We start from the raw sequence: 27,494 nt of genomic DNA, 5'->3' as shown, positions 1-27,494 counted from the left end.
TACGGCAGCGATGCTGAAAGTGAAAGACTCCTTAGATAAAAGCATCTGCCAGACGTGTGTGAATGAGTGAACATGATGGAGATTCAGTAAGGGTTAGAGCACGTGCTGACGCTGAAGCCGAGGACTCTGGGGAACCGCCGGCGTTCGAGAGATCCACTGTTCCCGACGAGGCTTTACACCAGACCGGACTCCAGTTCATCATGATCGCTTACTGAACTGCTGACTTGTAGACTCAGAAACCTCTAGACAGCTGATCTCACAGGCATCAGGGAGGCGTATATACACCACCCTTGTGAAAAAGAAGTGTACTTAACTCTACTAAATGTGCACTTCAAGCCCATGTTTCTGTGAACATCAATGAAATAAAAGGCCTTTTAGCTGTACATGTTCATTACTGTTTCTTAACACACCTTTAAATAATGTCTAATTAAATTAAGTTTTACTTTCAAGTACTCTTTAAATCATGCCTTAATAATCTTTTGTAGTGCTTTAAAGAAGGGCACGTGTTTTGATGTGTTGACTAGCGCACTAAAGCACATGTAAAGTACTTGTGTTGCTGTACTAAATTACCAGGTTTATTTATGGTATAAACATCATGTGAAGTGATGATGCGTTTGACAGGTCATTACTTGAGGTCCGTTTAAAGGGTTCGTTCACCCAAAAATGAAAATTCTGTCAGTAATTACTCACCCTCATGTTGTTCCAACCCCGTCAGACCTTCGTTCATCTTCAGAACACAAATGAAGATATTTTTGATTAAATCTGAGAGCTGGATCACTCCTCCATAGGCTTCTAAGACATTATAACTTGCTGGCCCAGAAAATGTATTAAAGACATCGTTAATATAGTCCAAGTGACTCCAGTGGCTCAATCTTAAGTTTATAAAGCGACGAGAATACTTTTTGTGCGCAAAAAACCCCTAAAATAACGACTTTATTCCACTATTCATTTCCTTCTCTCTGGGCCTCGAGTGAGTTCACGTAGTGTTTTAGCGCAGTGCGTCTGTGTTGCACGTCACGCATCACACACATGACCAGCGTCGGCCAATAGTGAGCCTACGTGTGACGTAGATCTCTTTAATACATTTTCTGGGCCAGCAAGATATAATGTCATAGAAGCCTATGGAGGAGTGATCCAGCTCTCAGATTTCATCAAAAATATCTTCATTTGTGTTCCGAAGATGAACGAAGGTCTTACGGGGTTGAAACAACATGAGGGTGAGTAATTACTGACCGAATTTACATTTTTGGGTGAACGAACCCTTTAACTCACACTCTCGTCTCCGTGCAGCAAGAAACACATCACTGTATTAACATCTCATTAATGTATGCATACTTGCTTATGAAGGCAGATCTGAGAGACAAACAGACTAACAAAGCTTATTTTATAATTACTATTATATATACTTATTATTTAGTTGACGGTGGACTTAAAGTGCACTTCATATTGTAAGGTACTTGTATGTAAAGGGTATATCTGTTTAATTGAAACATGATTTTCCCCTTCATTGCTGTACATTTACTGCACAATCTGGTCTGTTTGCACACAATACGTTATTTTCTGCAGATTCACACAGTTCTGCCTCAATTGTTGTTTGTTTCTGCAGCAATAAAACATCTGACATCAGACTTGAAGCTGGTGACATTCTGGACTTTTATTCGTTTGTCAGCATGTACAGTGTCAATAATGTACATCAGGGCATACGGATCATGTCTTGCAAACATAAATACATCTCAGCCATTCTTCATGTTCCACAGCATGGAATGTGTTTAAAACAAACACCAGAACGAAACACGCCACAATAACTCACATCTGTTATTACGAGAGAAACGCTAAATTAAAGTCATCAAGACTGGCATTTCAGAGCACAAACATGAATGAGATGAAACTTCAGAAGATCAATGACAAGAATGTAGAATATGACATGGATTTAAATTTGAAATTGATTTAAAGGCACTTTTGTGGCTTCTTGAAAGGTTTTTGAAAAGCTGAATCAACTATTACGCCTCACTGGTGTTATACTGTCAAATGAAGGCAGAAAATCTGTTGCCTAAACAGATGAAGGTTTGAAGTATTCATGCACAATCAGCATGGATGTGAAATGATTCAATGAAAATGATGATGGATGAATATTTTACTGACGGAAACGAGAACCAGAATGTTTGATTTCAGCCCAGATAAAGACTGTCGACAGGATTCATGAGCTGACGCGTCTAATGCCGTTTCTGCCGTTCCTTCAATAAAAGAAATACTCATTCTTCTTTGATTCAGCCATTTACTTAAAACACACGTTTTAGTGTGAAAATATTACTACAGGTCATAAAACACTTCATCAGTGTATTCATGTTAACAAAAACAACAAATATGTAAGAACCTTTAAATAACTGTTGAAATCATCCAGTCTGCCGTTCATCATTAGTAAGTTAGTGAGTCATAAACTAGTCATAGACTTTGTACGGCTGAATTATCTTCACAGACTGTTCTTCTGTCATTTCAGTAATTAATTATTTTAGATGCATATTTATGCAGCTGTTGCAGTGAATAACTTATTTCAGTAGATCTACTCTATCGGTTCTGCCAGACCTACAATAGTAGATCTATAAAACGTGGCAAAGGAAAAGAGCCACGGATCAGGAAAGGAAACACAGGAAAAGAAACACATATTTGGATTGTACTGTTTGTCACAGTATGGACGTTCCTCACATTAGAAGAACAAACGTTCATACTTTGGATGCGATCATGCGTTTGGTTCAGGAATCGAGCTCCGGCTGTTCGTCGATCAGAACGGCTGGTGGAAACCGAACCGTTCCTCTGAAGTCCAGACGAGAGACGCCGAGAGCGATCAGACAGATCCAGACCTGAGGACAGAAGACACGGCACACATGACCACGGCTCTCACCCACTAATGACTGATCATCTAAAGACTCCCACCTGATTCTCAACATGCACATATGCTAATTACTTCTTAATGAATTAGTAGTATTTTAAATGAGCGATGCGTGTCATAAGAGACGCCCATATAAGGGAATTCTGCACAGACTTTCCTGACTCCCAGCAAACATGAGACGTACAGCGAAAAGCCTAGTGTGTCAAATCCAGTTCAGACTCAAACAACTTTAACACTAGGGCTGGGGCAATAAATCGATTTTGAATGAATAGAGAAATGAGTCATAGTAAACACTAGCCTAGAGCGCCGTCTGCCGTTAAACACTAGTTGCAGTTAAACACTAGCCTAGAGCGCCGTCTGCTGTTAAACACTAGCCTAGAGCGCCGTCTGTGGTTAAACACTAGCCTAGAGCGCCGTCTGTGGTTAAACACTAGCCTAGAGCGCCCTCTGCCGTTAAACACTAGCCTAGAGCGCCCTCTGCCGTTAAACACTAGCCTAGAGCGCTCTCTGCCGTTAAACACTAGCTTAGAGCGCCCTCTGCCGTTAAACACTAGCCTAGAGCGCCCTCTGCCGTTAAACACTAGCTTAGAGCGCCCTCTGCCGTTAAACACTAGCCTAGAGCGCCCTCTGCCGTTAAACACTAGCCTAGAGCGCCCTCTGCCGTTAAACACTAGCCTAGAGCGCCCTCTGCCGTTAAACACTAGCCTAGAGCGCCGTCTGCCGTTAAACACTAGCCTAGAGCGCTCTCTGCCGTTAAACACTAGCCGTTAAACACTAGCCTAGAGCGCCCTCTGCCGTTAAACACTAGCCTAGAGCGCTCTCTGCCGTTAAACACTAGCCGTTAAACACTAGCCTAGAGCGCGCTCTGCCGTTAAACACTAGCCTAGAGCGCCCTCTGCCGTTAAACACTAGCCTAGAGCGCCCTCTGCCGTTAAACACTAGCCGTTAAACACTAGCCTAGAGCGCCCTCTGCCGTTAAACACTAGCCTAGAGCGCTCTCTGCCGTTAAACACTAGCCGTTAAACACTAGCCTAGAGCGCGCTCTGCCGTTAAACACTAGCCTAGAGCGCCCTCTGCCGTTAAACACTAGCCTAGAGCGCCCTCTGCCGTTAAACACTAGCCTAGAGCGCCCTCTGCCGTTAAACACTAGCCTAGAGCGCCCTCTGCCGTTAAACACTAGCCTAGAGCGCCGTCTGCCGTGAAACACTAGCCTAGAGCGCCGCCGTCTGCTGTTAAACACTAGCCTAGAGCGCCGTCTGTGGTTAAACACTAGCCTAGAGCGCCGTCTGTGGTTAAACACTAGCTTAGAGCGCCGCTGTCTGCTGTTAAACACTAGCCGTTAAACACTAGCCTAGAGCGCCCTCTGCCGTTAAACACTAGCCTAGAGCGCCCTCTGCCGTTAAACACTAGCCTAGAGCGCCCTCTGCCGTTAAACACTAGCCTAGAGCGCCGTCTGCCGTTAAACACTAGCCTAGAGCGCCCTCTGCCGTTAAACACTAGCCTAGAGCGCCGTCTGTGGTTAAACACTAGCCTAGAGCGCCGCCGTCTGCTGTTAAACACTAGCCTAGAGCGCCGTCTGTGGTTAAACACTAGCCTAGAGCGCCGTCTGTGGTTAAACACTAGCTTAGAGCGCCGCTGTCTGCTGTTAAACACTAGCCTAGAGCGCCGTCTGCTGTTAAACACTAGCCTAGAGCGCCGTCTGTGGTTAAACACTAGCTTAGAGCGCCGTCTGCCGTTAAACACTAGCCTAGAGCGCCGTCTGTGGTTAAACACTAGCTTAGAGCGCCGTCTGCCGTTAAACACTAGCCTAGAGCGCCGTCTGTGGTTAAACACTAGCTTAGAGCGCCACTGTCTGCTGTTAAACACTAGCTTAGAGCGCCGTCTGCCGTTAAACACTAGTTGCAGTTAAACACTAGCCTAGAGCGCCGTCTGCCGTTAAACACTAGCCTAGAGCGCCGTCTGCCGTTAAACACTAGCCTAGAGCGCCGCCGTCTGCTGTTAAACACTAGCCTAGAGCGCCGTCTGTGGTTAAACACTAGCCTAGAGCGCCGTCTGTGGTTAAACACTAGCTTAGAGCGCCACTGTCTGCTGTTAAACACTAGCCTAGAGCGCCGTCTGCCGTTAAACACTAGCCTAGAGCGCCGCCGTCTGCTGTTAAACACTAGCCTAGAGCGCCGTCTGTGGTTAAACACTAGCCTAGAGCGCCGTCTGTGGTTAAACACTAGCTTAGAGCGCCGCTGTCTGCTGTTAAACACTAGCCTAGAGCGCCGTCTGCTGTTAAACACTAGCCTAGAGCGCCGTCTGTGGTTAAACACTAGCTTAGAGCGCCGTCTGCCGTTAAACACTAGCCTAGAGCGCCGTCTGTGGTTAAACACTAGCTTAGAGCGCCGTCTGCCGTTAAACACTAGCCTAGAGCGCCGTCTGTGGTTAAACACTAGCTTAGAGCGCCACTGTCTGCTGTTAAACACTAGCCTAGAGCGCCGTCTGCCGTTAAACACTAGCCTAGAGCGCCGTCTGTGGTTAAACACTAGCCTAGAGCGCCGTCTGTGGTTAAACACTAGCTTAGAGCGCCCTCTGCCGTTAAACACTAGCCTAGAGCGCCGTCTGCCGTTAAACACTAGCCTAGAGCGCCCTCTGCCGTTAAACACTAGCCTAGAGCGCCGTCTGCCGTTAAACACTAGCCTAGAGCGCTCTCTGCCGTTAAACACTAGCCGTTAAACACTAGCCTAGAGCGCCCTCTGCCGTTAAACACTAGCCTAGAACGCTCTCTGCCGTTAAACACTAGCCGTTAAACACTAGCCTAGAGCGCCCTCTGCCGTTAAACACTAGCCTAGAGCGCCCTCTGCCGTTAAACACTAGCCTAGAGCGCCCTCTGCCGTTAAACACTAGCCTAGAGCGCCCTCTGCCGTTAAACACTAGCCTAGAGCGCCGTCTGCCGTTAAACACTAGCCTAGAGCGCCCTCTGCCGTTAAACACTAGCCTAGAGCGCCGTCTGCCGTGAAACACTAGCCTAGAGCGCCGCCGTCTGCTGTTAAACACTAGCCTAGAGCGCCGTCTGTGGTTAAACACTAGCCTAGAGCGCCGTCTGTGGTTAAACACTAGCTTAGAGCGCCGCTGTCTGCTGTTAAACACTAGCCGTTAAACACTAGCCTAGAGCGCCCTCTGCCGTTAAACACTAGCCTAGAGCGCCCTCTGCCGTTAAACACTAGCCTAGAGCGCCCTCTGCCGTTAAACACTAGCCTAGAGCGCCGTCTGCCGTTAAACACTAGCCTAGAGCGCCCTCTGCCGTTAAACACTAGCCTAGAGCGCCGTCTGCCGTTAAACACTAGCCTAGAGCGCCGCCGTCTGCTGTTAAACACTAGCCTAGAGCGCCGTCTGTGGTTAAACACTAGCCTAGAGCGCCGTCTGTGGTTAAACACTAGCTTAGAGCGCCGCTGTCTGCTGTTAAACACTAGCCTAGAGCGCCGTCTGCTGTTAAACACTAGCCTAGAGCGCCGTCTGTGGTTAAACACTAGCTTAGAGCGCCGTCTGCCGTTAAACACTAGCCTAGAGCGCCGTCTGTGGTTAAACACTAGCTTAGAGCGCCGTCTGCCGTTAAACACTAGCCTAGAGCGCCGTCTGTGGTTAAACACTAGCTTAGAGCGCCACTGTCTGCTGTTAAACACTAGCCTAGAGCGCCGTCTGTGGTTAAACACTAGCTTAGAGCGCCGTCTGCCGTTAAACACTAGCCTAGAGCGCCCTCTGCCGTTAAACACTAGCCTAGAGCGCTCTCTGCCGTTAAACACTAGCCGTTAAACACTAGCCTAGAGCGCCCTCTGCTGTTAAACACTAGCCTAGAGCGCCCTCTGCCGTTAAACACTAGCCTAGAGCGCCCTCTGCCGTTAAACACTAGCCTAGAGCGCCGTCTGCCGTTAAACACTAGCCTAGAGCGCCGTCTGCCGTTAAACACTAGCCTAGAGCGCCCTCTGCCGTTAAACACTAGCCTAGAGCGCTGTCTGCTGTTAAACACTAGCCTAGAGCGCCGTCTGTGGTTAAACACTAGCTTAGAGCGCCGTCTGCCGTTAAACACTAGCCTAGAGCGCCGTCTGTGGTTAAACACTAGCTTAGAGCGCCGCTGTCTGCTGTTAAACACTAGCCTAGAGCGCCCTCTGCCGTTAAACACTAGCCTAGAGCGCCGTCTGCCGTTAAACACTAGCCTAGAGCGCCCTCTGCCGTTAAACACTAGCCTAGAGCGCCGTCTGCCGTTAAACACTAGCCTAGAGCGCCGCCGTCTGCTGTTAAACACTAGCCTAGAGCGCCGTCTGTGGTTAAACACTAGCCTAGAGCGCCGTCTGTGGTTAAACACTAGCTTAGAGCGCCGCTGTCTGCTGTTAAACACTAGCCTAGAGCGCCGTCTGCTGTTAAACACTAGCCTAGAGCGCCGTCTGTGGTTAAACACTAGCTTAGAGCGCCGTCTGCCGTTAAACACTAGCCTAGAGCGCCGTCTGTGGTTAAACACTAGCTTAGAGCGCCGCTGTCTGCTGTTAAACACTAGCCTAGAGCGCCGTCTGTGGTTAAACACTAGCTTAGAGCGCCGTCTGCCGTTAAACACTAGCCTAGAGCGCCCTCTGCCGTTAAACACTAGCCTAGAGCGCTCTCTGCCGTTAAACACTAGCCGTTAAACACTAGCCTAGAGCGCCCTCTGCTGTTAAACACTAGCCTAGAGCGCCCTCTGCCGTTAAACACTAGCCTAGAGCGCCCTCTGCCGTTAAACACTAGCCTAGAGCGCCGTCTGCCGTTAAACACTAGCCTAGAGCGCCCTCTGCCGTTAAACACTAGCCTAGAGCGCCGTCTGCCGTTAAACACTAGCCTAGAGCGCCCTCTGCTGTTAAACACTAGCCTAGAGCGCCCTCTGCCGTTAAACACTAGCCTAGAGCGCTGTCTGCTGTTAAACACAAACCTAGAGCGCCGTCTGTGGTTAAACACTAGCTTAGAGCGCCGTCTGCCGTTAAACACTAGCCTAGAGCGCCGTCTGTGGTTAAACACTAGCTTAGAGCGCCGCTGTCTGCTGTTAAACACTAGCCTAGAGCGCCGTCTGTGGTTAAACACTAGCTTAGAGCGCCGTCTGCCGTTAAACACTAGCCTAGAGCGCCCTCTGCCGTTAAACACTAGCCTAGAGCGCTCTCTGCCGTTAAACACTAGCCGTTAAACACTAGCCTAGAGCGCCCTCTGCTGTTAAACACTAGCCTAGAGCGCCCCCTGCCGTTAAACACTAGCCTAGAGCGCCCTCTGCCGTTAAACACTAGCCTAGAGCGCCGTCTGCCGTTAAACACTAGCCTAGAGCGCCCTCTGCCGTTAAACACTAGCCTAGAGCGCCCTCTGCCGTTAAACACTAGCCTAGAGCGCCCTCTGCCGTTAAACACTAGCCTAGAGCGCCGTCTGCCGTTAAACACTAGCCTAGAGCGCCCTCTGCCGTTAAACACTAGCCTAGAGCGCCGTCTGCCGTTAAACACTAAGCTCAGAATCGATTCGCGATGCATTCTGAAAAAATTTAAATCGATCCACAAATGGTGATGCATCGATATATTATCCCAGCCCTATTTAATACAGACTCTCACTGGCAGCTGATCACGCGTGTTATAAAGAGAAACCTCGCAGCTCCAGCTGTTCTTACTCTGTCACTGGATATGATGGAATATTGATGTCTAAAACTTCATCTGACGAACTGCTGACCTGCAGGATCTGCTCAACTGAGCCATTCAAATGAAGGATGCATTGAGTCTAGAGTTCAGACACTGCACATGGTCTCACCAGATAGATGACGAAGCTCAGATATGCGATGGAGAGGAGGGCAGAGAAGACGTAGAGGATGGTGCTGTTGAGAGCCGTCACGTACACCACCACGAAGTACATGTTGATGGCACACACCAACAGGATGAGCACACCACCGCTGATCTTCCACACGCTGCAAACACAGAACAATCCTCAGTCCACTGGACTACACAACAGGACTGGAACTGTTGATCAGATCTACTGAAACAGCTGACTGATTTGATGAAGTTTACCTCACTGATCATTATTTTCCTACTGTGAAGCTGCTTTGTATAAAGTGCGATTCATAGTTATCAAGTGATGTCACACCCTTATATTGGAGGGCAAAGCAAGGCTTTCCTCCATCGGTCGCCAATCATTTTTCACATTTCACATACACGCTTAATTGGCGGAGGAAAGCAAAACACAAAAACGAGTAATAAAAAAAATGCACTCACTATTTCAGGGTTCCCACACCTTGGTTAACTTCAAATTCAAGGACCTTTCAAGCACTTTCCAGGTCTAATACCCTCAAATTCAAGGACTTAATGTGGGGACACATTTCAAGTGAGAGCAAGGTCAAATCGTGTTACCTTGTAAGATACATTGTTATAGTTTTTACGTGTCAAACACAACTATGCAAAAAAGCTTATTTTTGCATTTATTTTTGGCCATATGACCAGATCTGATATTCTATTTGTCGTATTTCTGTTTTGCATAAAACTGAAGAATATTTGGTACATCCTTTATTCTAAAATGATCAGATACTAACTGTTGCATGGATTTTATTGAAAATAGCTTAGGCTCATGTAACCAGCCTATTTTTGCAATGTTTGCAACGTTGAGGTACCATCGTGGTAGTTTTATGCGTGCGTGAACGCCATGGCAACGTACAACACAGGGTTAGCAAGCAAGTTAGTAAAGCAAGTTACAAAGCAAGCTAGTATGCATAGGCCACGAATTGTTGGCAAAATAGCTCATTAGCGCACCGGAGGAAATGTGGAATTTTTTCCAGAAAACGTCTTGCACAAAATAAATTCAACACTTCAAGGAGCTGTATCTATGTATGCTTATTTTCAAAAAATTCCAGGGCCTTGAATTTTTTTGTTTCAGATTTACAAACATCCAAGGATTTCAAGGACCCGTGGGAACCTTGCTATTTTAACATTTAGAGCGTGTACGCAAGTGTGTGTGCGCATGCGACTGTGTGTGTGTGTGTGTGCGCGCATGTGACTGTGTGTGTGCGTTGACATAATCATAATGGAATTGAATCGTGAGACCAGTGACAATTCACACCCCTAACAGGGATATTAAAAGACCAAATACAGTATACAGATTACTGAAGAAGCATATACAGGCAAACAGATGAACCCAGAATATAAACACAGCCCATTGTTTCTCGAGTTTGCAGTCCAGTACAGTATAGATACTCACAGTCCGTTAGCGAAATCGTTCATTAGTGACGTCAGACTGGTGAAGGTCAGGATGGGGATCAGAGCAAACGGCAGCTGTTGGAAACAGAGCAGAAGATCAGAAGAGCTGCACGGGTCAGGAGTGTCTACGGCGTCAGGAGTGTCTACAGCGTCAGGAGTGTCTACAGAATCAGGAGTCTCTACAGAATCAGGAGTCTCTACAGAATCAGGAGTGTCTACAGAATCAGGAGTGTCTACAGCGTCAGGAGTGTCTACAGAATCAGGAGTCTACAGAATCAGGAGTGTCTACAGAATCAGGAGTGTCTACAGAATCAGGAGTGTCTACAGAATCAGGAGTGTCTACAGAATCAGGAGTCTCTACAGATTCAGGAGTGTCTACAGAATCAGGAGTGTCTACAGAATCAGGAGTGTCTACAGAATCAGGAGTCTCTACAGAATCAGGAGTCTCTACAGAATCAGGAGTCTCTACAGAATCAGGAGTCTCTACAGAATCAGGAGTCTCTACAGAATCAGGAGTGTCTACAGAATCAGGAGTGTCTACGGCGTCAGGAGTGTCTACAGAATCAGGAGTGTCTACGGCGTCAGGAGTGTCTACGGCGTCAGGAGTGTCTACAGAAGCAGGAGTGTCTACAGAATCAGGAGTCTCTACAGAATCAGGAGTGTCTACAGAATCAGGAGTGTCTATGGCGTCAGGAGTGTCTACAGAATCAGGAGTCTCTACAGAATCAGGAGTGTCTACAGAATCAGGAGTGTCTACGGCGTCAGGAGTCTCTACAGATTCAGGAGTGTCTACAGAATCAGGAGTGTCTACAGAATCAGGAGTGTCTACGGCGTCAGGAGTGTCTACGGCGTCAGGAGTGTCTACTGAATCAGGAGTGTCTACTGAATCAGGAGTGTCTACTGAATCAGGAGTGTCTACTGAATCAGGAGTGTCTACAGATTCAGGAGTGTCTACAGATTCAGGAGTGCCTACAGAATCAGGAGTGCCTACAGATTCAGGAGTATCTACAGATTCAGAAGTGTCTACGGCGTCAGGAGTGTCTACAGAATCAGGAGTGTCTACAGATTCAGGAGTGTCTACAGATTCAGAAGTGTCTACGGCGTCAGGAGTGTCTACGGCGTCAGGAGTGTCTACAGATTCAGGAGTGCCTACAGATTCAGGAGTGCCTACAGAATCAGGAGTGCCTACAGAATCAGGAGTGCCTACAGATTCAGGAGTATCTACAGAATCAGAAGTGTCTACGGCGTCAGGAGTGTCTACAGAATCAGGAGTGTCTACAGAATCAGGAGTGTCTACAGATTCAGGAGTGTCTACAGATTCAGGAGTGTCTACAGATTCAGGAGTGTCTACAGAATCAGGAGTGCCTACAGATTCAGGAGTATCTACAGAATCAGAAGTGTCTACGGCGTCAGGAGTGTCTACGGCGTCAGGAGTGTCTACTGAATCAGGAGTGTCTACTGAATCAGGAGTGTCTACAGATTCAGGAGTGTCTACAGATTCAGGAGTGCCTACAGAATCAGGAGTGCCTACAGATTCAGGAGTATCTACAGATTCAGAAGTGTCTACGGCATCAGGAGTGTCTACAGAATCAGGAGTGTCTACAGATTCAGGAGTGCCTACAGATTCAGAAGTGTCTACAGATTCAGAAGTGTCTACGGCGTCAGGAGTGTCTACAGATTCAGGAGTGTCTACAGATTCAGGAGTGCCTACAGAATCAGGAGTGCCTACAGAATCAGGAGTGCCTACAGATTCAGGAGTATCTACAGAATCAGAAGTGTCTACGGCGTCAGGAGTGTCTACAGAATCAGGAGTGTCTACAGAATCAGGAGTGTCTACAGATTCAGGAGTGTCTACAGATTCAGGAGTGTCTACAGATTCAGGAGTGTCTACAGATTCAGGAGTGTCTACAGAATCAGGAGTGCCTACAGATTCAGGAGTATCTACAGAATCAGAAGTGTCTACGGCGTCAGGAGTGTCTACGGCGTCAGGAGTGTCTACTGAATCAGGAGTGTCTACAGAATCAGGAGTGTCTACAGATTCAGGAGTGTCTACAGATTCAGGAGTGCCTACAGAATCAGGAGTGCCTACAGATTCAGGAGTATCTACAGAATCAGAAGTGTCTACGGTGTCAGGAGTGTCTACAGAATCAGGAGTGTCTACGGCGTCAGGAGTGTCTACAGAATCAGGAGTGTCTACGGATTCAGAAGTGACTACGACATCAGGAGTGTCTACAGAATCAGGAGTGTCTACAGAATCAGGAGCGTCTATGGCGTCAGGAGTTTCTACAGATTCAGGAGTGTCTACAGATTCAGGAGCGTCTACGGCGTCAGGGCGTCTACAGCGTCAGGAGCGTCTACGGCGTCATGCGTCACACGTGTACCTGCATGCTCTGCAACACGTTGAGGAAGTCGTTCATGCCTGTGAGATGCCGCACATCCTGAAAGACAGCCACCAGGAGAGTGGGGAATATGGCGATGGAGCGTGTCAGCAACACGCGAGCGAAGCGAGACCAGCGCAGGTTCAGGAAACCCTGCGAGAAAAAACAGCTCATACAGATGCACATTCCCAAATGCAATGCCATTAGATGAACAAATAAAGAGTACATCTGTAGATGAACATACCTCCATCACAAACTGACCAGAGTAGGTTCCCGTCATAGTTGAACTCTGTCCAGCCGCAAGGATCCCAATCGCCCAAATATAGAGTGCAGCGGGGCCAAAAAAACAGCCCAAAACCACACCCTTCAATCACAGGAAGACAAAATAAGGACATTCATAAGCACACAAACCTCACATGAACCACGTCAGTATTGGACTGAATATAAAATTGCAGTGACTATTTGAATTAAAGTGGAACACTCTACAGGCAAAACTATTTTTTTCATGCACTGATTCATTTTGGGCTGTTTCTGTTTCAGACTACTGAAAGGAAACCTTCAAGACACATTTAAGTGAAATCTACAGACGCAAATATATGAAGTGCAATAAAATAAACAATCTTTAAAGGCGGTGAGTTTGAGTAAGAAATCTCCACTTCAGCAGCTTTACACACACCAAAGCTTTTATTCATATCTATATTCTGAAGGTTTGTTCAGATATCATTCACCTGATTTATGCAACATTGTACTCCTAAACAGTGTGAGTAAATGTATTTGGTGAAAAAAAAAGGTGAACATCTGTTTGTTTTCAGTCTGTTGACAGTATTTTCTGATTGTTATCCAAAGTCTCCTCTGTAAAAACCTTTAACTATAATCAACAAAATCAAACAAGAATTATGAACCTGCTTTATCCAATGATCAGATTTCTGTTCTGGGAATGTATGCAAATTAGTGCATATTTCATAAAACTTATACCATAATGTCTGTAATTCTTAATGTAAATCAATCAAATGTGGAAAGTATGGTGATATCTATTAGTTTAATTGTTTTCTATTAAGCTCGAGTTATTGAACATGAACTTTTGACCCACAGGTGGCACCATCACCAAACTCCTCAGCTCATATCAAGTTATGAATATGCTGATCCTCAGGGTCTGTTCGCCGTCTGATGCAGCACACGAGAAGGGCAAGGTTATCAGATTGTGTAGTTGTGCTTGTTTTATTTGTGATAATAACGCAATGAAACATGACAAATTGTGCATCATTTTTGGCCACATGCAAAAACAAAAGAGAACCAACCAAATATTAATAACTGAATATGTTGTTGTCAATGTGTGCTTTTTCCCATCTGCTTTTTTTCTTGTAAAATAGTCTAATAAAACCTATAGCTGTAGTTTGCCTTTTTTGCTAAATAATTTTGTCAATGAATACCATAAACCAAGATTAGTGTTTTGTTCTTCCCTCATATTGAACATGTTTAATAAATATGAAATATTTTCCTCATATTTTGATGGTATTAATCAAACTTGTAGGGTCATTAAAAACAAATCTCTCCTCCAAATATAACTTTTGGACACAACTATATTCATTGTGTAATTATTCCGAGGATTGTTCCGTCATACCCCTTTGTAGATGTCGACTTCCAGTGTCTCGTTGTTGGCTGGGAAGAGATCGCTGTGAGGACTTCCAGACGCATTACACTGCTGGCCCTGAAGGGAACATGTCAACCAAGAGCTCAGAGGAACCGCACTCAAACATACCGATATAAGAGTCTTTAACAGGAGGCAGATATAAGTCCTCACCACTTCCATGTTTGTCTTGCCATAAAAGGCCTCAGCAAAGACGGCCACCACAAAAACATTGATGAGGAAGGAGACGAAGAGCGCGATGGTGGACTCGATGAAGTAGTACTTGTTGGCCTCCTTCACCTCCTTCTTGTTGCCTCGATTGATGTCTCGTGACTGAAGCAAAGATAAACACCAATCAGCCAAATATGTCAGATTAAACATCAGGGCCCGTATTCATAAAGAATCTTAATGCAAAGAGTAGCTCCTAGTGACAAAATTCTAAGAAAATTCTTAGAAATGTGGGCGTTTACTCTTAAAATTAAAGAAAAACTCCTAGTAAAGAAAAAAGTAATTCAGAAAGCATCTTAACCCTTAAAAGAGGTCTTAAGGTCAAAATTGTTAGGAGCACGGATGAGGACTTTTAAGAGGCTTAAGAGTTTCTTTAGCAGAGGAGAAAATGGCAGAAAGACGAAGAAGGAGAAGAAATGTGTTGCAGACAATGGATGACAGTGAGTTAATAAGACGCTTTAGATTAGATCATGCAGGGATCATGTTTGTGACAGATCTTTTTAGAGACGCTAATATCTCCAACACAGCGCAGAAATGCCATAGCGCCCGAAATGAAAGTAATCACTACATTACGATATTTGGCAACTGGGAAAATTCCATGTTTGATACATTAAAACCAACATTCAAACCACCATTTAAATAGACATGCCAACAATCAGTGTATTTGGAAAGAGTGGAACAATTTTTATCATTCTAAGCCAAGCAAATACCTTATAGGAAATTAACAGCATGGTTAATGAAATAAGGATTTATATATATAATGTGTGTGTGTGAGAACGGTCAAATAGGAAAAATGACGCATGTAATTTCAAAGTGAAGGCTTAGAATAGACCCTATACTTAAAATCACTTTTTTCGCCTTCTTGGACAACCAACCAATCACAGTCTTCAAAAGATTGTGTCATACATAGCAACGGGGTCAACCCCGCCTTCTTACTAAGATAAAAGTTTTTGTCTTTTCCTTACTCAGAGTTGCTCTCAGATCAGTCCCGAATTGCTCTTAAGCTAAGACTCCTACGTAAAAGTTTTTAAGCTAAATTAAGAGTTTTCTGAGAGGATTCTTAGAATCTTTATGAATACGGGCCCAGATGGATTCAGCGCAGTTGTAAAACCAATTACTGTAATAACAAATGTTTTCACTGATTTATTCACTTATTTTACCAAAATTATTAAGTATAAAACGTATACAAGTATGAAATGACATTGTGTTTTTTGTTTAATTGGATTGTCTTTGTAAAAAAAGACCCTTTTTAGAATAAACGTTCTGCTTTTCTGCTATAAAGCGTCTCAGTGTTCATGTTTTTACTCGTGTCTCGACGGACTGAACATAAGAAATGAACCGGAGAAGATTTACACCTCAAGGGAGGCGGAGCCTCAGAGACACACCTACCTATTACATCATCACCACTGACCAATGGGAGTGTGAAGGTGTTTACCAGCTGGAGCGAACTTTTCCGGAAATTTCGCTTTGGCAAGCTGTTTCAAACTCTCGAAACGAACTCCAAATTAACTTCAATTTGGCCTGATTTTGTTCGAAATGATGTCACAGCAGTTCTTCGCTTTCGCTTGAAGTATATTGTTGCCTTTAATGTAAAATTTATGCAGAAATACAGAAAATGCTGCTTGAAAACTCTGAGATGGAGTTTAGCTTGTCAGGTCACAGGACATCTGCTAACTCTGCACTGATTCTTGTCTGTCTGTCTGCTAACAGCACAACGTTTTATAAACTATGCCTTCAAACCAATATATGTAAGCTGATCAGGTCTGGTGCTGTTAGGTTTGTGGTTGGGTCTAACTCTAACTTTAACTCTAACTCTAACTCTAACTCTAACTCTAACTCTAACTCTAACTCTAACTCTGATCAGGTCTGGTGCAGTTCACTGACCTTAACGAGAGCAGAATGCAGATAGATGTTGTGAGGCATTATTACGGCTCCAACGATCCCGACGGCCTGCTCGAGCTGCACGGGTCCACAGCCGCTGCAATACGGCAAAAACATGCCCTTCAGAACCTCCGCCTGGTCCGGAGCCACACGCACATACTGCAAACACACACACACACACTCAAACACTGCAGAGACGTGTCTACCTCACAGAGCGAGTCTACAGAGGAACGAGCTTTACTGAACCTCGTAGCCGAAGCTGATAGCCATGATGGTGATGAGGAACCCAAAGAAAGCCTCCAGCTTCCTCAGACCTGACCAAAACAAACCAGATATGATCAGATCGAGATACGAGTCGCTCTCTTCACTCTAACTCTCTTCAGTGCTGACCTACCGTACTTGTCCAGAAACAGGAACACAAACGTGTCGATGATGGTGATCAGCACTCCAGCCCACAGAGGAATCCTGCAGAAGAACAAACACAAGCTTCCTCAACTCTAATAAACTCAAACAGCAAACATTAAAACCCTCTAACAAAAAATGTAATTCAGTTAAGAGCTCTTTATTTATCAGATTTACAACTTCAATTGTTTTCAGAGGAAAAACTGGGTTTGTTGAAAAATATATCAAAATGTCAACATTGATGATGCAACCCAATTGTTTCTCTCTTTATGAAAGTGATAGACATGAAATTAAGAGAGTGTTGCTGATCAATAATATCAGCTATATATATATCTGATATGCCCTTATATCTAGAAAACACTGTGCTTCCACTTAGAAACAGTAATAGATCTCATCTCTGCATGTGGAAGATTAACATGAGCTTTAAATAAATGTTTCGTCCCACTGAACTGATGCCACAAATGTTTGAGTAATTGTTTGTCGCAGTCCTACACGGGGGACGTCCTACGCGCCGACCCCCTACGCGCCGACCCCCTACGCGCCGACCCCCTACGCGCCGACCCCCTACGCGCCGACCCGCTACGCGCCGACCCCCTACAGGCCGACCCCCTACAGGCCGACCCCCTACAGGCCGACCCCCTACACGCCGACCCCCTACAGGCCGACCCCCTACACGCCGACCCCCTACAGGGGCTGACCCCCCTACAGGGGCTGACCCCCTACAGGGGCTGACCCCCTACAGGGGCTGACCCCCTACACGCTGACCCCTTAAAGGCTGACCTCCTACAGGCCGACCTCCTACAGGCCGACCTCCTACAGGCCGACCTCCTACAGGCCGACCTCCTACACGCCGACCCCCTACAGGGGCTGACCCCCTACAGGGGCTGACCCCCTACAGGGGCTGACCCCCTACAGGGGCTGACCCCCTACACGCTGACCTCCTACAGGGGCTGACCCCCTACACGCTGACCCCCTACACGCTGACCCCTTAAAGGCTGACCTCCTACAGGCTGACCTCCTACAGGCCGACCTCCTACAGGCCGACCTCCTACAGGCCGACCTCCTACACGCCGACCCCCTACAGGCCGACCCCCTACAGGGGCTGACCCTGACCCCCTACAGGGGCTGACCCTGACCCCCTACAGGGGCTGACCCTGACCCCCTACAGGGGCTGACCCTGACCCCCTACAGGGGCTGACCCTGACCCCCTACAGGGGCTGACCCTGACCCCCTACAGGGGCTGACCCTGACCCCCTACAGGGGCTGACCCCCTACAGGGGCTGACCTCCTACAGGCTGACCTCCTACAGGCTGACCTCCTACAGGCTGACCTCCTACAGGCTGACCTCCTACAGGCTGACCTCCTACAGGCTGACCCCCTACAGGCTGACCCCCTACACGCTGACCCCCTACAGGCTGACCCCCTACAGGCTGACCCCCTACAGGCTGACCCCCTACAGGCTGACCCCCTACAGGCTGACCTCCTACACGCTGACCTCCTACACGCTGACCCCCTACACGCGGTGTTTGGTGTTTTAAGCCCCCAACGGCGCCTTCCAGGCAGCGAGGGGATGGGTAGGTTTAAGGTTGAGGGTAGGTTTAAGGTTGAGGGTAGGTTTAAGGTTGAGGGTAGGTTTAAGGTTGAGGGTAGGTTTAAGGTTGAGGGTAGGTTTAAGGTTGAGGGTAGGTTTAAGGTTGAGGGTAGGGTTAGCTGCCTCTAAGGAGCCATTGGGGGCTTAAAACACCATCGAGCCCTACACGCTGACCCCCTACACGCTGACCCCCTACAGGCTGACCCCCTACAGGCTGACCCCCTACACGCTGACCCCCTACACGCTGACCCCCTACACGCTGACCCCCTACACGCTGACCTCCTACACGCTGACCCCCTAAAGGCTGACCCCCTACACGCTGACCTCCTACACGCTGAACCCCTACACGCTGACCTCCTACAGGCTGACCTCCTACACGCTGACCTCCTACAGGCTGACCTCCTACAGGCTGACCTCCTACAGGCTGACCCCCTACACGCTGACCCCCTACACGCTGACCCCCTACACGCTGACCCCCTACACGCTGACCCCCTACACGCTGACCCCCTACAGGCTGACCTCCTACACGCTGACCCCCTACACGCTGACCCCCTACACGCTGACCTCCTACACGCTGACCTCCTACACGCTGACCTCCTACACGCGGTGTTTGGTGTTTTAAGCCCTCAACGGCGCCTTCCAGGCAGCGAGGGGATGGGTAGGTTTAAGGTTGAGGGTAGGGTTAGCTGCCTCTAAGGAGCCATTGGGGGCTTAAAACACCATCGAGCCCTACACGCTGACCCCCTACACGCTGACCCCCTACACGCTGACCCCCTACACGCTGACCCCCTACAGGCTGACCCCCTACAGGCTGACCCCCTACAGGCTGACCCCCTACAGGCTGACCTCCTACACGCTGACCTCCTACAGGCTGACCCCCTACAGGCTGACCCCCTACAGGCTGACCTCCTACACGCTGACCTCCTACACGCTGACCTCCTACACGCTGACCCCCTACACGCTGACCTCCTACACGCTGACCTCCTACACGCTGACCTCCTACACGCGGTGTTTGGTGTTTTAAGCCCCCAACGGCGCCTTCCAGGCAGCGAGGGGATGGGTAGGTTTAAGGTTGAGGGTAGGGTTAGCTGCCTCTAAGGAGCCATTGGGGGCTTAAAACACCATCGAGCCCTACACGCTGACCCCCTACAGGCTGACCTCCTACACGCTGACCCCCTACAGGCTGACCTCCTACAGGCTGACCTCCTACACGCTGACCTCCTACACGCTGACCTCCTACACACACTTAGAAGAACAGTGTTTGATCATGATGACGTACCTGCCGACCGACAGCAGATTGAAGGCGATGGCGCACCCGATGACCTCCTGCATATCCGAGCCGATGATGGCCAACTCTACCATCAGCCACAGGATGATCCGAGGCACCTGCACAGCACAGGACACACTTTTCAGCACAGGACACACTTCAGCACAGGACACACTTCAGCACAGGACACACTTCAGCACAGGACACACTTCAGCACAGGACACACTTCAGCACAGGACACACTTCAGCACAGGACACACTTCAGCACAGGAAACAGGAAACACTTCATTAAAAAAAATAACCACAGCCTTTGCGTTTTCATAATCGCAATAATCCAAATCAGTTTAAGCGCAATTTCATGTTAATTGTGATTAATCGTACAGCCCTAATGCACATCATTATTGTTTTAAACTAATGTTCATCTTGAAGCAGAATAACTTCCTCTTGCAGCATCTCTTATCTTTTCTGATGACGGGGGCAGGGCAATCTGTCACTCACATGAGATCCACCAATAGCAAACCACAACCATCCAATCAATTCCCCACAGACACAATCAAGCCCCGCCTACTACTTTCTCCAGGCTGTTGGTCTCGCTCAGGAACGTACCGTGGGATAGTGGCGGTTGCAGACCTCGGCGAGATGCATCCCAGTGACGACCCCGAGCCGAGCGGCCAAACGCTGCAGCAGGAGCCCGATGATGGTGGAGCCCAGGAGCACCCAGAGCAGCTGCGGGACACACACACACAAACACACACACACACACACACACACACACACACACACACACACACACACACAGGTCAGGTCAGGTCTTGTCTCACACACACACACAGGTTACACAGGTCTCACACTCTCACACACACACAGGTTACACAGGTCACACACACACACAGGTTACACACGTCAGACACACACACAGACACACACACAGACACACACACGCGTGTCATGTAATAAACCAGTGAAGATGAACCCTCCTTCACCTTAAACCCTGCTTTAGCCCCGGACTGCAGGTCCGACTCGATGTTCCCCGGGTCCAGGTAGGCGATGCTCATCAGGAAACCCGGGCCAGTGAAAGCCCACAGTTTCCGAAAGCTGAACATCTAGAGAGAAGAAGAGCAGCGAGAGTCAACACAGCGATGCATCAGCAGAGCGCTCACGCTGTACACGTCATGTGACTGCAGGGAAACGTGGGCATGACGACACTAGCTTCCAAACACTATTATTTTGGGATATTGCATGAAAAAACACTGGATGGAAACGCCAAGATGTACATACATTTAAAAAAATGTTATTCACTTAATTGAGGTGGATCATTTTTTATCCAATAAGCAGACATGCACATAAACTACAATGGAGAGACATTTACTAAATAGATCCCTCAAACCCTCATGAGAATTTGCCTCAGCAGAGGCTGTGATTGGATAACTGGAGTAACCAGTGGACCAATGGCATCGCAGCATCTCTAATGGCCAGAGTCAAAGTGTGTGATCAGAATGATCTGGTGTAATTCCCTCCAGAAGCGTCTCACACACGAGTGTGTTCCCGAACACCAGCATCCGAACGCCAGAGAACATGACAGCGTTTACTGTGTTTCGTCTGACGCTCGAGACACACTTGTTTATGATGGAGGGAGAAACAGCCTGACTGAATATTATTATAACTGATATTTTGAGTCGATTTCACAGGAAGTGAAGATTTTGTTCTCTTGAGCACATAGGATGGAAACGATGCTTTATTCACAAATGTAATATGCATTATCCAGTTTGGTGCAGAAGTTGATTTTGCAGCTTTGGATGGAAACACCGCTAGCAAGAGTCTGACGGTCTGTATAAGCGTGCTCTGCTTTCACTTCTCCACAATCCTGATCCAGGTCAAAGGTCGGTGTAAAGCACATGCTGATGCACATGTTTTTGCCTCTACAGTCCCCTTTTTCTTTTAATATTAAATAAACTTTATTTTGATTGGCAGACTTTTGTTTTTGTGTCCTTTGTTGCATCCCTAGAGCCAGGGTTGTAACAGTGTCGCATCCGTATCGATCTCAAGAACACATGACGAGTGTACAGTTTTCACTACTGCTTTCACTACTTCCCTTCCGTCTTTATTTCTCCACTTGAGTCTGTTCCTCTTGTTTGAGCTTGAAGAAATCAAGATTTGTGATGTTTTTAGACTAATTCATGAAGAAGAATGTAATAATTATAAACATCACAATCTGACAAAGCACTGTGTGTTCTTTCCCATGACCCTTCACACACTCGAGGCTGATAACAACAGATCCCTCGCTCTCACGAACCCTCACTGACATAGGCTGACAATATACTGACATGAAACAGTCTCAGCTTCAAATCCTGTCAGTTTCATCAGTAAATTCAGTCAGTAAATGTGTGTGTTTGTGTTTGTGTGTGTGTGTGTGTTTAATGTGCGTGACGGATGAACCGATCATCTCTTCCTCTTTACTAATAGTTACAGCAGCAAATGAACATCAGAAGGAATGTTGAAAGATACAGAACAACTTCCTGAAATCAATCATGTCTCAATCCATCAATCAGTGTTTCAACCATCAATAAAACAGCTGGAGAACAATAACGTCACGTAACGTCACATTATCCTCAGAAAAGCCTTTCAGTGACTATAAACTCTAGAGAGGTGTTCTCATTAATATATGCGATTACATATTGGTTATTTTTACTTCACCTGTCCTTAAATATCTAATGTATATTTGAGTAAATCCATCAAGAAGAAATTACATCCACCATTTAAAGTTTAATTGGAGTTATTAAATTAATTTACATTAAAGGGCATCTATTATGCCCCTTTTCACAAAATGTAAAATAAGTCTCTGATGTCCCCAGAGTATGTATGTGAAGTTTTAGCTCAAAATACCCCACAGATATGTTTTTACAGCATGTTTAAATTGTCACTTTTTGGGGCTCAGAAAAACGTGTTTTAGTGTGTATCCCTTTAAATGCAAATGAGCTGCTGCTGCCAGCACAGGGGGCGGAGCTTCACGAGCTCTCGCTCAGTCAGGACAATCTCATCTCACAGAATATCAAAACAGAAACTCTCAATAGCAGTGTTCATTTTGACACAGAGTCAGAGAATATACGCTGTATGGAGATAGAACAGGTATAGTTAGTTTAATTACGGTTATAACACACATTTATGTTCAAACGCCATGTAATAGTGAATTTTGCATAATATGTGCCTTTTAAGTTAAATATGCCTTTTAATGTTTTAATGAGTGTCAATTATTATATCTAAAAAATAAATAGCAACTGAATTTGGCAGGATTTTTGTACTTTACAGCTTCAGTTCAGAGAGATTATATTCATGAAGAAAAATCATTAAAATCATTAATCAAGACATTAATGTGTTTGGCAGCAGTATCGAGTGCGCAGACTGACAGACAGCGGATAATAATGCTGTCATAAAATTATTTTGAATGCATTTGTTTTAAATAAAATATTGTTAAACACCCAAAACGAATAAAGGAAAGTTGGCATACTTTAAAAGAATTAAGGCCTTCTAGGGTCCAGGGTAAAAGCTATTTTATCTAAAACTACCTGAGACCCGACCCCTGACCCCGAGGGCAGTTCTGAGGGTGATCGGCTCGGCTCGGCTCTCAGTTCGGGTCTCGGGTCAGGTCTCAGTTCGGGTCTCGGGATCAGTCAGGTCTCGGTTCGGGTCTCGGGATCAGTCAGGTCTCGGTTCGGGTCTCGAGTTCTGTCAGGTCTCGGTTCGGGTCTCGAGTTCTGTCAGGTCTCGGGTCAGGTCTCGGTTCGGGTCTCGGGATCAGTCAGGTCTCGGTTCGGGTCTCGGGATCAGTCAGGTCTCGGTTCGGGTCTCGGGATCAGTCAGGTCTCGGTTCGGGTCTCGGGATCAGTCAGGTCTCGGGTCAGGTCTCAGTTCGGGTCTCGGGATCAGTCAGGTCTCGGTTCGGGTGTCGGGTGTCGGGTCGGTTATCGGGTTGGTTCTCGGTTCGGGTGTCGGTTTGTGTCTCGGTTCGGTATCGGTTCAGCTCTCGGTTCAGGTCTCGGGTCGGTTCTCAGGTCGGGTATCAGTCCGGGTCTCGGGTCGGATCGGGTGTCATGTGGGATCTCCTCTACCTTCGCTCGGTCATCCTCCGGGATGGGGACCTTCTCCTCGAAGTATGTGGAGACTGGCTGATCCTGCGGGAGAGGAGACACGGGACTGTAGAGGCCCGGTTCCTGCGGGCTCTCTGAAACACACACACACCACAGAGAGAGGGACAAATGGGTCAGAACGACTGAACCTTCAGATGTGGCAGAAACTCTCACACTTCAGTCACATGACCCTCAACACATAAACTCAAATTAAGACTCAAACATCCTGCAGTTAAAGATCCTCACGCATTTATGAGCCAGAGATATGATCAGATCTCCTGTAATATAATCTCTCATTTCCTTCCACTGACATCATCAAACCCAAAACTGCCCAGAAAGCAAATAACATTTTAGTGTTGGTGTTAACTCATGACAAGAGACGTATGCAATCAGACAATAATGACAGCATATACATTTATACATTATTATTCCAGTTCTTTTTAAAGTAATACACGTTACTTAACCCTAACCCTGTGCACTGTAATGTAACCCGTACTGTTCAGAGATCTTTAGTACAGCAACCATCACTCTAGGGCTCACAAGATGATAATATTCTAAAAGTATTTTTAAAAGAAAATGAAGGTGTATGTTTTATAGGCATTACTGCGTTAAAGGTGCCATGTGTTATGTCTGGCAAAAAATCAAGTCATACTCCACATTCCATACCAGATGGGGGCAGTATACCTCCAGAAAGTGAATTGGTCTACTACTCTAGACTAGAGTAACAAACGAGAAACGGCATAGTCTCTATGCTCCGCCCCTACCTTCACAACGACCCTAGAGCCATAGCCGAAGCCGAGCCAACTCCTAATAGAGGACGTTTTGACTCCAGAGGAACGTTGGTTGATGTCAAGTGATATTGAAATATGACATCTTCAAGCTACTCCCCTTCACCTTTACCAGTGAATATATTCATATTCGTTTTGTTCATATTACATTTTTATTGTTAGTTTGAATTAAATTAATTTGACAGACAGCATTCGCTGATGTTGACCAAGCTAGCGCCAACGTAACCAGAGCTGCCAACTCTCACGCATTCACCGTGAGACACACGCAATTGACACTTTTCACACGCTCTCACGCCACACATCAATTTTCTCACGCACAGAAAAATCGCGAAGCAAAGAGGACACGGAGACCGACAGACTAGACAGAGCAGGGGTGCGTTTCCCGAAAGCATCGTTGGCCAACTATGGTCGCAAGTTCATCGCAATGTCCATTGAACTCTATTGGTAACGAGGGAACTTGCGACCATAGTTGGCTAACGATGCTTTCGGGAAACGCACCCCAGGTTAGTTATGATATAAAAAAATCTCAGCTCTCAGATTCTGTCAATTTTATTACGCTTTGGCGCTTGTAAATGTTACACGACAGATCCCTAGCGCACGTGAACCGATCATCTCTACTAACAGTAAAAAAACACGAACACTGTTGAAAGATACAGTAGGCTACGACTTACCAAAATGTATTCCTCATACATAATATCGACCAATCAGTGTTTTTTATCAGCGTGAAGAGGTCAATAACACAGCTGGAGAACAATTATGTCAGATTTACCTCAGGAAAGCCATTTAATAAACATAATATAGGTCACGTAGTTGGCAAGAAAAAAAGAGCTATAGAGATTGTGCTATATATGTGTACTATATTACAATACTATATTTATGTACGTTATATATACGTTTATCGAACAGCCTTCGATATATTTCTATGTTATAACTTCCCGAAAAAACTACACAAACATATAAAACAAACTTCTAACGAAATACTAACAGCATCTTACTTACCAATCCAAAAGAAATGTTGCAAGTTCGGAGTCAAACCTCATTTCTTTCATGTCCATTAGTTGTCTCCAGCGATGGAAAGCAGTGCCAATGTTTACTCTGGTTCTGTTCCTTTTTTTATCAGATTTTATTTGAATGTAGTAGTGGGCAGTAGGCTACTTTCCACACGATTGACATCAGGTTCAAGTACGCCCACAAGCCGTGCGAGTTATTCGTGTATTGCATGTTTGGCTGGTGGTTATGTTGCCCGCATACCGCCTCCCATGGCCGAAACTGGTATTACGACACCTGTCGAGCCGTGGCTAGTAATGCTAATGCTAATTCAGGTTGATATCTCTGCAGCACTATAACTTGTCATTTTTTTAATGACATCATCGCCCTTATTTCTTCTCATTCTTTTGATGCGTATAGCTCATTTTTTGGATATTTTTACCTCAATTCTGACACATGCACCTTTAAACACTTGCAAAAAAAGAAAAAAGAAAAGAGATTGCAAACATAAAACCATTAATGTAATGTAATGAAACTAGTTTTTTTTTTTGGGAGTCACCATTATTGAAACGCATTACTTTTAAAAGTACGCTTCCCAATGCTGTGTAGAGAGTGGAAACAGCAGAGCAATCCGAGTCACTGAGTTCAGAAGAGGATATGACTCTCCATAAACCTGGACATCACAAGAGCAACGTTCATCATAAACACGAGGAAACTACCCTGATGACTTCCTCTCAGTTACGACAGCCATTCATAAAACTCACTTACACACACAGCAATAATACATCTACCAGTCACACACTCACACTCACAGACACTGTACATCCATCAGATCATCAGAGAAACAGGCCAGAGTTAAACCAGATTAATCTTCTTTGTTTAAGATGTTTAAGACATCTGATTAACTGGTCAACACCGGTTTTCCTGTGGTTTCATTGAATCATTGAGCTGCACTGAAACTCATTCAGGAGACGAGCATGTGTGTGCTGACGGTCACGTGTGTCAGGAGACGTGCGTGTGTGTGTGTGTGCGCGCTGACGGTCACATGTGTCAGGAGACGTGCGTATGTGCTGACGGTCATGCGTGTCAGGAGACGTGTTCTGATGGTCACGTGTGTCACGAGGCGCGTGTGTGTGCTGACGGTCACGTGTGTCAGGAGACGTGCGTGTGTGTGTGTGCGCGCTGACGGTCACATGTGTCAGGAGACGTGCGTATGTGCTGACGGTCATGCGTGTCAGGAGACGTGTTCTGATGGTCACGTGTGTCAGGAGGCGCAGGTGTGTGCTGACGGTCACGTGTGTCAGGAGACATGCGTGTGTGCTGACGGTCATGCGTGTCAGGAGACGTGTTCTGATGGTCACGTGTGTCAGGAGGCGCGTGTGTGTGCTGACGGTCACGTGTGTCAGGAGACATGCGTGTGTGCTGACGGTCACGTGTGTCAGGAGACGAGCGTGTGTGTGCTGACGGTCACGTGTGTCAGGAGACGAGCGTGTGTGTGCTGACGGTCACGTGTGTCAGGAGACGAACGTGTGCTGACAGTCACGTGTGTCAGGAGACGTGCGTGTGTGTGCTGACGGTCACGTGTGTCAGGAGACGAGCGTGTGTGTGCTGACGGTCACGTGTGTCAGGAGACATGCGTATGTGCTGATGGTCACGTGTGTCAGGAGACGAGCGTGTGCTGACGGTCATGTGTGTCAGGAGACATGCGTGTGTGCTGATGGTCACGTGTGTCAGGAGGCGTGTGCTGACGGTCACGTGTGTCAGGAGACGAGCGTGTGTGTGCTGACGGTCACGTGTGTCAGGAGACGAGCGTGTGTGTGCTGATGGTCACGTGTGTCAGGAGACATGCGTGTGTGCTGACGGTCACGTGTGTCAGGAGACATGCGTGTGTGCTGACGGTCACGTGTGTCAGGAGACATGCGTGTGTGTGCTGATGGTCACGTGTGTCAGGAGACGAGCGTGTGTGCTGACGGTCACGTGTGTCAGGAGACAAGCGTGTGTGTGCTGACGGTCATGTGTGTCAGGAGGCGTGTGCTGACGGTCACGTGTGTCAGGAGACGAGCGTGTGTGTGCTGACGGTCACATGTGTCAGGAGGCGTGTGCTGACGGTC

At 46.7% G+C, this 27,494-nt stretch overlaps 1 protein-coding gene across 1 annotated transcript in view; it reads right to left on the bottom strand.

Annotated features, from left to right (window-relative positions):
* Window positions 1-1,634: 1,634 nt before the first annotated feature.
* slc11a2 (solute carrier family 11 member 2) overlaps window positions 1,635-27,494 on the bottom strand; it is a 30,394-nt gene continuing 4,534 nt past the window's right edge. The window contains exons 4-17 of the mRNA XM_084100825.1: window positions 23,591-23,703; window positions 20,468-20,587; window positions 20,091-20,210; window positions 19,497-19,603; window positions 16,619-16,689; window positions 16,471-16,538; window positions 16,228-16,383; window positions 14,290-14,448; window positions 14,110-14,196; window positions 12,733-12,852; window positions 12,492-12,641; window positions 10,112-10,185; window positions 8,678-8,831; window positions 1,635-2,858 (exon numbers count right to left, since the gene is read on the bottom strand). Of these exons, the coding sequence (XP_083956951.1) occupies window positions 2,751-2,858; window positions 8,678-8,831; window positions 10,112-10,185; window positions 12,492-12,641; window positions 12,733-12,852; window positions 14,110-14,196; window positions 14,290-14,448; window positions 16,228-16,383; window positions 16,471-16,538; window positions 16,619-16,689; window positions 19,497-19,603; window positions 20,091-20,210; window positions 20,468-20,587; window positions 23,591-23,703 (1,607 nt within the window). The 3' untranslated portion in view covers window positions 1,635-2,750. The remainder of the gene's footprint in view (window positions 2,859-8,677; window positions 8,832-10,111; window positions 10,186-12,491; window positions 12,642-12,732; window positions 12,853-14,109; window positions 14,197-14,289; window positions 14,449-16,227; window positions 16,384-16,470; window positions 16,539-16,618; window positions 16,690-19,496; window positions 19,604-20,090; window positions 20,211-20,467; window positions 20,588-23,590; window positions 23,704-27,494) is intronic.

The sequence above is a fragment of the Abramis brama genome, assembly GCF_963993115.1.
Source record: "Abramis brama genome assembly, chromosome: 23".
In the NCBI taxonomy this organism is placed as follows: Eukaryota; Metazoa; Chordata; class Actinopteri; order Cypriniformes; family Leuciscidae; genus Abramis; species Abramis brama.
Note: the sequence above shows the minus strand (reverse complement) of the source record. Positions and strands in the feature narration are given on the sequence as shown.